Source organism: Aedes albopictus, chromosome 3 (assembly GCF_035046485.1).
Source record: "Aedes albopictus strain Foshan chromosome 3, AalbF5, whole genome shotgun sequence".
In the NCBI taxonomy this organism is placed as follows: domain Eukaryota; kingdom Metazoa; phylum Arthropoda; class Insecta; order Diptera; family Culicidae; genus Aedes; species Aedes albopictus.
The window spans coordinates 289269000-289279891 of NC_085138.1; the positions used below are offsets into that span (position 1 = coordinate 289269000).

Here is a 10892-nt window from a genome sequence, read left to right on the forward strand (position 1 = left end):
AAGTGAGGTAGACTGAAAATTACTTTTACACATCTGTTTTGCAATGTTTGAATTTTTTTAAGTTTTGACTTGGCAGCATGTCCCCACACAATTATCAAATATTGGATTATAGAATGAATACATGCATAATAAAATCGTAGCAACGCGTCATCAGGCACGAAGGGACGAACTCTTTTCATTAAACCACACAATGATGAGATTTTACTTGAAACTTTCTTAATATGTGCATCCCACAAAAGGCAAGAATCTAAATGCAACCCTAAGTATTTAAAAGTTGACACCTTTTCAATTTGAATATTTCTAAAGCAAGGGTCAGAGTGCTGTTGAATTTTTTTGCGTGGGGAGTGAAAAATCATGTACTTTGTTTTCAACAAGTTCAAAGAAAGACGATTTCCATTGAAATACTCCAAGAGATTTTTGAGGTCTGATTCTATGTCTTTAATTATCGACTGCGTATTGGAATGAGGGTAGAACAAGGCTGTTCGGATCTCAAACTACGTTTTTGCAGCAGTGCTTGGTATTGCAGCTCAAAACTGTAATAAAAATATATTTAAGCTCAAACGCAACATTTTGTTTTACCTTATACAAACATGAATAGTTTTGTCTCCTCACGCTACCACTGTCCCACAACTATTCTGCTGCGCTCAAATTCTGCAACTAATCAATAACATTTTACATCTTTCTTATGCTAACTCAATTTCAATTTACCTTCGACACTTCAATCTAGCTTTCACTCTATCTCGAACTCAATTTCCAACTCAAAAACTTAATCTTTTTAACAATTTCACCTCGAATTTCACTTTCCTGCATTAACGACTCCAACTCTTTTTCACTCTGTCATCTTTGTTTTTCTTTTCACCAATCTGACGTTTCAAAGCAGTCTGACGTTTTAACCCAGTTTGACGTTAGTCTGAAAAGGGCCTATCCCCCTCAATGCACCACTTGTGCAGTGATGCCAGGTGCCGCAACAGCCCCTCCCGTAACTCTGGCACAGGGTCCTTTAAACCAAGCCAGGTGTTTCGTCACTTATCTCAGGCACCGCAATCTTCGCTACTGCTCGCCTATACCGCTTTCCACCAGCTCGAATAACAACTTGCCTGACTCTTCCATCAGCTCCCTTGATGATTTCATCGACGACGCCTCGGATCCAACTCTTCCGGTTTTCTTCATCCGCCATATACACCAGAGTACCAACCTTGATAGGGCCTTGATCTTCTTGCCATTTGGACCTCAAATTTATTGTTGGCAAATACTCTTTTATCCACCGATTCCATAGTTTATCGGTAAGCACTTGTGACCGCTCGTACTGATCCCGTAACCCTTTCGCTTCATTGCCGGATGGCAACCGCATTTCTCTACCACACGATGGATATCCGAGAAGGAAGTGGTTTGGAGTCAGGGCTTCTGGCTCCATATTGTCTTTGGACACAAATGTCAAGGGTCTTGAATTGATCATCCTCTCCGCCTCAGCCAATACTGTCTCCAATACTTCATCCGAAAGTGATCTTCCATCGTCAAGCTCTGCTAACACCGCTTTTACCGACCGGACTAACCGCTCCCATATTCCTCCCATGTGAGGAGCTGCTGGTGGATTGAAATTCCACCTAGTTCTCGAACTTGTCAAATTTTCACTGCATTCTTCATTGATAGCCTTGATAATCTCCTTGCTAGCTCCTACAAAGTTGGTGCCATTATCCGAGAAAAACTCAATTGGAAATCCTCTTCGACACACGAATCGTCGGATCGCCATTAAGCAAGATGCTGTTGAAAGGCTTCTGGCGACCTCCAAATGTATCGCTCTTGTCGTGAGGCAAGTAAACAGTGATACCCATCGTTTTTCACTTCGCCGGCCGATGACGACCGAAATAGGACCGAAGAAATCTACACCTGTGTATGTAAAAGGACGAAGGAACGGAGTTGCTCGTTGCACTGGGAGAGGTGCCATCCTTGGCACGGTTGGTTTGCATTTATACACCTTACACCATACACAGTTGCGCATTACTCTCGAAACCTCAGCCCGTATTTTCGGAATGCAAAATCTCTGCATCAATTCATTTACGACAGCTTCCCGATGCCCATGACCAAGTCGTCCGTGGTAGTGCTCGATTAGCCGCGTCGTGATCATATGTCCTTTAGGAAGAATTATGGGGAATCGCATTTCGAACGGCAGGAACTCAGCCTGTGCTGTTCGACCTTCCACACGCACTACATCATTTTCATCCAGAATTGGTGACAATTTGTACAACGGACTTCTCTTCTCAATCTTCTCCTTGCATTCGCCCTTGTTGTCTCGCATAATCCGCAGAATACGAACTTCATCTTCAAACGCTTCCATCTGCACTTGTTGCCACAGCACTTCTTCCGCTCGTTGGAACTCGTCTCTTTGCAGACACACCCGCACTGCATGTACTTTCCTTGTATACTTCATCCTCGGAAGAGAACGAAGTGTTTCGATGGCCAAGCCTTTAGCCTTTCTTCGAAGATTCGAAATAAACCTGATCACGCAGGCCACACATCTCACTAATACATTCCATTTCGAAATACGGGATGGATCAATTAGTTGAAATACAGCTTCAGTTTTATGGAACAAACATGTTGCTCGAAGTTCTTCTGGATCATTTGGTTCTACACTATTGTCAACTGGCCACTCGCTCTCGGGTAAGTGTAAAAACGCTGGTCCTTTCAACCATGCACCATCCGCTTCTAACGACGATCCTCTTGACCACTTCGTAAGATGATCCGCAACGTTGAGCTTCGTGGAGATCCACCTCCAATCCGACGTCTTTGTTCGCGACAAAATATCGCCGATCCTGAACGCCACAAATTGACGATATTTTCGGGCATCCGACTTAATCCACGATTGTACAGTCCTTGAATCAGTCCAGAAGTACACTTTCTTGATTTCGAAGTTATGACTCTCCAAAATTGTATCCTTTAGTCGAGCGCCCAACACGGCTGCCATCAACTCTAATCGAGGAATAGAATGTGGTTTTATGGGGGCAACTTTAGAACGTGCTTGAACTAAGGCGCAACAAGGATCTCTACCGGTAAGAATTCGGAAGTAGCCGACTGCTCCGTACGCATTCTCACTAGCGTCTACGAAAATGTGTAGTTGCAACGAACCATAATTGAGTGCTATGGCGTCGCTGAAATAGTATCGGGGAATCTCTACCATTTCAACATCTGTCAAGCACGCCGTCCACCGACTCCACTTTACCAACGCTTCGTCGTCGATTTCCTCATCCCAGTCGCAACCACTTCGCCAAAGATCCTGCACAATGATACGACCGTGGATCGTAAATACCGCCAGCAGTCCAAGAGGATCGAAAAAGCTCATGACACAGCTCAATACGATCCGTTTCGTTGGTCGATGTCCGCCCGTTAAATACGGTTGTAGCTCGTCTCTCACTTTGGTTGAAAATGTGAACACGTCCTGCTTCGTATTCCATACAATCCCCAGCACACGCTCGTATTCCGTTTCTTTGTCTCGATGAAAGTGAATCTCCTGATTATCTTGTCGTTCTCCAAGTTGCATCAGTACCTCTTCTGAATTGGAAACCCAGTTTCGGATTTGGAAACCACCACGAGCATGAATGTCTCGTACTTCTTTTGCACGGCATATTGCCTCCTCTGTGGAATCAACGCTATCGAAGTAATCGTCCACATAATGCTTCTTCTCTATTGCGCTGGCTGCCTCTGGATAACTTTCGGAAAACTCACTTGCATTCTTATTCATAACATAAAGTGCTTGACTAGGCGAACACGTCGCTCCAAAAATAGCGCAGTCCATCACGTACACTTCTCCGCCAAATAAAAACCGTTGCGCTTGACGATCCTCTGGGCGAATGCGTATTTGGTGGAACATCTCACGAATGTCACCTCCAAAACCAATTCTTCGTTCTCGAAACTGACTTATGACTGACGGCAGGGAGACTAGTAAATCTGGACCCTTCAACAATGTCGCATTGAGAGAAACACCGTTGACTGCAGCTGCGGCATCCCAAACTAGTCGAACTTTTCCTGGTTTCCTTGGATTCAACACAATGTTCAACGGCAAATACCACACCTTGTGTCGCTCTGTTGACCGGAGTTCCTGTGGTGTAGCTTTGTGACAATACCCCTTTTCTATGTAGTCACTCATCTGTTTGTGAACGTTCTGCTGTAACTCTTGATTTTTAGCTAAACGTTTCTCGAGGCTCTTCATTCGCTTCTCTGCCATAGAAAAACTGTCTGGAAACAGAGTGTGTTCTTCTTTCCACAGTAATCCACATTGGAATCGATCACCGACTCGAACTGTTGTTTTCTCCAAGATCTCTCTGGCTCTGCGGTCGTCCCTTGACTCTGGTACCAAGTCCACCAAAACAGCCGAGTCTTCCAATACGTAATGCGACTTTAGAAGACGATACAAGTCTTCGTTGGACACACTAGTACATGTGTGATGACCGACAAAGGTTGACTCAGAAGATATTTTTTCTTGTGGGCCGTACACCGTCCATCCCAGCATTGATCTCACAGCTATAGGCTCACCCGGGTTCCCAATTCGAGACTCTAGAGGGGCAAATAGATGTAGGTGTTTAAGCCCAATCAAAATGCGTGGTGTTTCCATCGGGTAGTCAGCCACCTGGAGGCCTTGTAGATGTTCATAACCTTCAGCAAATTCAGCAAAACGCATAGTCTGTTTCGGCAACCCCAATTCTCTCACCGTGTGAGCTCCCCGCAATGCACTTTTCTGGGTTGACCCCACACTTGATACCGACAAATTCACTATCTTCGAATCTCTTTCCAGTCTTGTCATCCCAGCAGTCCACGATACGCGTAATGGCTGTACAACTCCACCGCAACCCAACTCCTCTGCTACCGAAGCTTCGATAAGTGTGTACGATGAACCTTCGTCCAAGAACGCTAGTATGCTAAGTGTCTTGGAACCGTTGTACACCGTCACTGGAACAACACGGAAGATCACCGACGAAGGAAGAATGCTGTTATGCATATTACAGGTAGAGTGCACGGGGAGTTGATGCAAAAGTGTGTTGTGTAATCCTTGACAATTTGCTACTTTGCAGCGGATGTTGATCTTACATTTCGCATCACCATGTGCATTGAGGCAGCTTCTGCAAAGCTCCCACCTATCTACTGCTTTCAATCGCTGGGCTGGTTCAAGCTTCAAAAAATCGTCACAGTTACGCAATCTGTGATTTGTTTCACCACACATCGCACATGGGATTCGTTTCTGCGGTTCATCTTCTTGTGGAACCTTTTCATCTTCGTTGTGAACGTTCACGTACACTCCATGCTGCTTGGGTTTGTTACGCTCTCGGTTACGCTCCGGATTGGGCGCGCGACTGCTACTTGCTTGTCCGTCCACCAAGTTTACTGCCTCTGTTGCCACCGAAACTATCTCGGATAAAAAGTCAGCCATGGTACGTAGTGTTACCTTCTTCCTGCCACTAATTTCATTTCGTTTGAAACGAATCCAGTCCATCTTCGTACTCGCTGGAAGCTTCTTCGCCAATTCACTGATCAATAACGGATTCGTCAGATGGTCTTCCAAGTGGGTTGCTTCCATATGGTCACAAAGCTGTTGAACAAGTCGACCGTATGTGATGAACGTCGCTGGCCTTTCCGCTTTCGGTCCATCGGCGGATCTCACCTTCACTAACAGGGTCTCCAAAATCTGCTCCGGTTGTCCAAACTGCTCACGAAGCTCTTGAATTACCTTCGGCACAAACTGAGGCAGTAAAAGTCGCGATCCTACTGCGTCCAGTGCCGCTCCCTTCAGACATTCCTGCAGTCGAACTAAGTTTTCGAGATTGGAGAAACCGCACGCTTTTGTTGTCGTCTCGTAACTGGAAATAAAGATTGACCACTCTTCCGGATTCCCGGTGAACGTCGGCAGCCGCCTAGCCAGGAACTGTCGCGCCGATAGTTGAGCCTTCGTTGGTACTAGTTCCATTTTCGCACTTGCATCACTTGTATCACCATCACTTTTACTTTCACTTTCACTTTCTGATGTCGCATCGGTATCAACCACTTTTTCGCGAACCGAATTAGCTTTGACTTTCGAAATCTTCGATTTTTCGCCTACTTCTCCCATTCGTACCATTGGAGTGGACGTCTTCTTGCAGAAGCGTATCGAACTTTCCTCGTTCTCCAATTCCGCGCGTTCTGACAGAGCCTTATCTATTCTACGCTGTAACTTCTCCTTTTCTGCCCTTTTCTTTTCATTGAATTCTTCTACTGCAACGGCTTTGGCCTCTAACTCCTGCTTCTCTAACTGCCATAGTGCTTCCCTCTTCTCTATTTCTAACTTCAACCTCATACTTGCCACCCGCTTCTTCTTTTCTATTAAGGCTGACAAGCGTTCTCGCTCTAGAGCAATGGACTTTTCCGCTTCAAGCAGCTCTCTTTCCTCCGGGTCATCAGGGGTCCTTCCTCCTTGATCACCAGAACAATCGCTACATACCCAGTCATGGTCTTCCTGTATATCCGACGTCACTCCTTGACAGCCGAAATGATACCACCGTTGGCAGTTATCGCAGAACACCATCTGGCTTTCGTCCTCATCCGGCCGGTTGCACTTTCCGCAATTGTATGCCGTCTCATTCGGGTCGGGAAGGCGAGGGATTGATCCGGTATTCATTTTTGAGAATGTTCGGATCTCAAACTACGTTTTTGCAGCAGTGCTTGGTATTGCAGCTCAAAACTGTAATAAAAATATATTTAAGCTCAAACGCAACATTTTGTTTTACCTTATACAAACATGAATAGTTTTGTCTCCTCACGCTACCACTGTCCCACAACTATTCTGCTGCGCTCAAATTCTGCAACTAATCAATAACATTTTACATCTTTCTTATGCTAACTCAATTTCAATTTACCTTCGACACTTCAATCTAGCTTTCACTCTATCTCGAACTCAATTTCCAACTCAAAAACTTAATCTTTTTAACAATTTCACCTCGAATTTCACTTTCCTGCATTAACGACTCCAACTCTTTTTCACTCTGTCATCTTTGTTTTTCTTTTCACCAATCTGACGTTTCAAAGCAGTCTGACGTTTTAACCCAGTTTGACGTTAGTCTGAAAAGGGCCTATCCCCCTCAATGCACCACTTGTGCAGTGATGCCAGGTGCCGCAACAAAGGCCGTGTCATCTGCAAAGAGCCTAGGTGTTCCGCGAAGTTTCAGATTTCCCAAGTCATTGATAAATATCAAAAATAACAAAGGGCCAATGTTGCTCCCTTGAGGAACTCCAATATCAATAGAGCATAAACTACTACGAACGCCATTAAGGACAACAAATTGTTTGCGATTTGAAAGGTAACTTTTAATCAAATCGTTGGCTATTCCTCTTATTCCATACCGATCAAGTTTATTGAGCAAAATTTCATGATTGATAGTATCAAAAGCTTTTTTTAAGTCAATCAATAAGCCTCCCACTATTTTTTTCGATCTATTTCAGAGATTAAATCATCTACAAGCTCCACAATAGCATTTGAGGTTCCACAACCTTCACGAAAGCCATATTGAAAGTTATACAAAACATTGTTTTCGGTGAAAAAATTTGAAAGCCGTTTGGTGAGAAGTTGTTCAAAAATTTTATTAAGTACTGAAAGGGTGGAGATTGGGCGATAGTTGGAAGGGTCATGCGGATCTCCAGATTTGAAAATAGGGGTCACTTTCGCTATTTTTAAAATGTTAGGATACATGCCAGTAACTATAACACTATTAAACAGTTTTGTAATTATCTCCGAAAAAGGCCTCAGATGGGCTTTTAACAAATCAGCCGAAAGATTATCATGCCCACGACTCTTTTTGACATTTAATTGATTTATTAAAATGCATACTTCGCTTTCATTGGTTGGCCGCAGGAAAATTGAATTATTAACAGTATGTACATGCCTTAAAGCATCAAAATCGTTCTTAGGAAGTTTATCGGCCAAATCGTTCCCAACACTAGAAAAAAAATTATTGAATACCTCAACTACATCACTATCCGAGTGCAAAACCGTGCCATCAACTTTCAGGTTGATCTTTTCGGTAATTTTTGAGCGTCCAAAAACTTCATTTAAAACTTTCCACACATTGGAGTGACTGGAGCTCTTAAGAATATTTTCATAATACTCTCGTTTACAGCGTATTTTTGCAGTTTTTACTTTTTTTGAAATATGTGTCAACATTTCTCTAATATGCACATCGTTAGGAGCGTTCTTAGATTTTGCAAGGTAGTTATTTTTAATTTGGATCAACCGCCAGAGACTGTAAGTCATCCACGGACAATGATCGCCTTTCAAATGAGCTGTTTTTGATATCGATCGTGTACACTCAGTAATGAGTCTGTTGTATGTCTCGACAAGAGTATTCAAGGAAGTTTCAGCATCATCAATAATTTGAAATTCATTCAAAAACGCAGCGAATAGTGTGTGCAATTTGGTATGATCAACAATGTTCATTTTCAGTTCTTGTTGTTTCTTTTCATTACCCAGGAAGATCGACGAAATGATAGGTAGATGATCACTAATTTCATGGAAAATTGTATGGTTTTGAAGTTTTGCAGCATGATCAATTGGACATATGAAATGATCTAGGATATTGTTACTAGAAGGGCGTGTTGCAAAGGTGTTCGTACAGACATAACCGTATGATTCTAATAGGTTTTTATATCTAATTACCACGTTATTATTTTGAAGATTAATAGGTACATTTACATCGCCAATTATGAGAAAAGGTTTAGACTGAGTTGCGGCTGACAACCAGCCTTCGATTATATTCTGGAATTCACTAGCTCGCTGCACTTTACGGCGAACCCAGCATCCAGAAAGTGGCCAAAGCCGGAAGGATACGATGGGCAGGGCATGTTGCAAGAATGCCGGACAACAACCCTGCAAAGTTGGTGTTTGCTAACCATCCGGTTGGTACAAGAAGGCGTGGAGCGCAGAGAGCACGATGGGCGGACCAGATGGAGCGTGATCTGGCGAGTGTTGGGCGTGACCGACGTTGGAGAGCTGCAGCTGCAAATCGAGTATTATGGCGGCAAATTGTTGATTCAGTATTATCATGAATTTGATGTTAACTAAATAAATGTAAATGAACCCCGTGAAACTACACTGAAACCTTCTTATACCTCTATGGAGTATCCCACCAGTTCGTATGCAGCATCCATTGATCGAGAACAAAACACACCATTCATCAAGGTTGCGACCATTCATTTGCAAAGATTTACATTCATTTGCTATTATCTCAGTTCAGAAGCATGCTATCGAAAAACAATGTATGGATAATTTAACCTTGTAGTTTTATCTGAAAGTTTGCCGAATGACATTGGGGTCGCAAACGTATACCAAAGTCGTGAGCGAGCTGTGAAGGCAACTCTCCACGCGATGAATGTAAATTACATTCACGCTGTGGAAAGTAGCCTTCACAGCTCGCTCACGATTTTGGTATGCGTGAGCGACCCCAATGTAATTCGGCAAACTTTCAGATAAAACTACAAGGTTAAATTCATCCATACATTGTTTTTCGATAGCATGCTTCTGAACTGAGATAATAGCAAATGAATGTAAATCTTTGCAAATGAATGGTCGCAACCTTGCCATTCATCAAACAACCAAATGCAAAACACTGCCGGTAGAATCTTCAAGAGCAAGGTTCTCACGTGTTGTTGACATTTCCGAAGTGTTGCCGACTGTTTAAATGGCAAAGTGATCAGAGCTCATGCAACCGAACCTCAACACACTCCTTCTAATCCATCCGGTCGAACCCATTCATCATTCATTTAGTGCTGCAGGTATGTACAGCACAGCAATTCCCCACATCTCAACACCCTTCTCCCACTCTCTTCCAGAACAGTGAGGGTGTCAAGTCAATTCAAATTATGAAACGAGATCGATCGATCAGTGAAGCTACACCTAGCAGCACCTTCAGCTCGTGCAGCGCGATCGGAATTGTCAGCGACACCACACGATTGTGTACCGAGCAGTTGATCTTCATCATCGTTAGAGATCACCTACCTACATCTCATCCCAAACAACCTTTTTTCCCATGCTCTGTCAGTGATGTGTGTTTGTGTCATCATCATCATCAGTGTCGCATCATAATCGACAGCCCGGAGGCTATGAGTCGATTCTGTACGACAGGCAGCACACTCGTCGTCGTGGGCTTCCGAAGTGGATTCATCAAAATCATTCACTCCTAGCGAACGAGCGAGTTGATCTGTTTTAATTCATCATCTGGTCTCCTCCGCCGCGGTTGGACCCGGCGATGGCTTCCAGTCACATTTATCCGTTGTCGTTGCCGTCACCACCGACCGTAGCCTAAGTCCGGATGCAGACGGACGGGTGCATAAGCAAACACCACTCACCTTGGCTTGGCTGCAACCATTGTAATTGTCTGTTTTTCTCGCTCCGCCACTAAATACTTCCTCAATCAGTCGAAGAGTGACTAACCGAATGCATGCTTCAGTGTGTGGATTTTTATCGCGAACCACAGAATGGACCATGCTCAGCAAGTGATACATTCGCGAATGTAACATTTCATGAATCAACACGCTCGGGAACGCTCCCCGAAATGCTGTTCATTCTCTTGCCCGGTTCGATACGAGAGCGCAATCAAGAGAGAAGATGCTCGATGACGCTAATGAAAGCGATGCATTCGGTAAGAATATTTTATTGCCATAATTATTTTTTTATTGTGACTACACAACCTGCAATGTCATGAATACAGTTAAATAAAATAGTATTTCACGTTTTTAAAGCGAAAACGCATTAAATACTGATTAAAATAACGATTATTCACAGTTGCCCCAAGCCAACGATGAGCGATCATCGGTAAGTGTTACACTTAGCGATGCCCGCTCATCGCCGCAGCTTGTTTATATCGGAGTATCCTCTTTGT

At 43.6% G+C, this 10892-nt stretch overlaps 1 protein-coding gene across 1 annotated transcript; it reads right to left on the reverse strand.

The window, feature by feature from the left end:
• Positions 1-1000: 1000 nt before the first annotated feature.
• LOC134290768 (uncharacterized) lies at positions 1001-6640 on the reverse strand. Its single transcript, XM_062857965.1, has one exon. It carries the CDS (start codon positions 6638-6640, stop codon positions 1001-1003), a length of 5640 nt encoding a protein of 1879 aa, XP_062713949.1.
• Between the last annotated feature and the right edge of the window lie 4252 nt (positions 6641-10892).

Excerpts from the sequence above, each read along its gene's own strand:
- LOC134290768 (XM_062857965.1), bottom strand. The coding sequence starts at position 6,640 with ATGAATACCGGATCAATCCCTCGCCTTCCCGACCCGAATGAGACGGCA.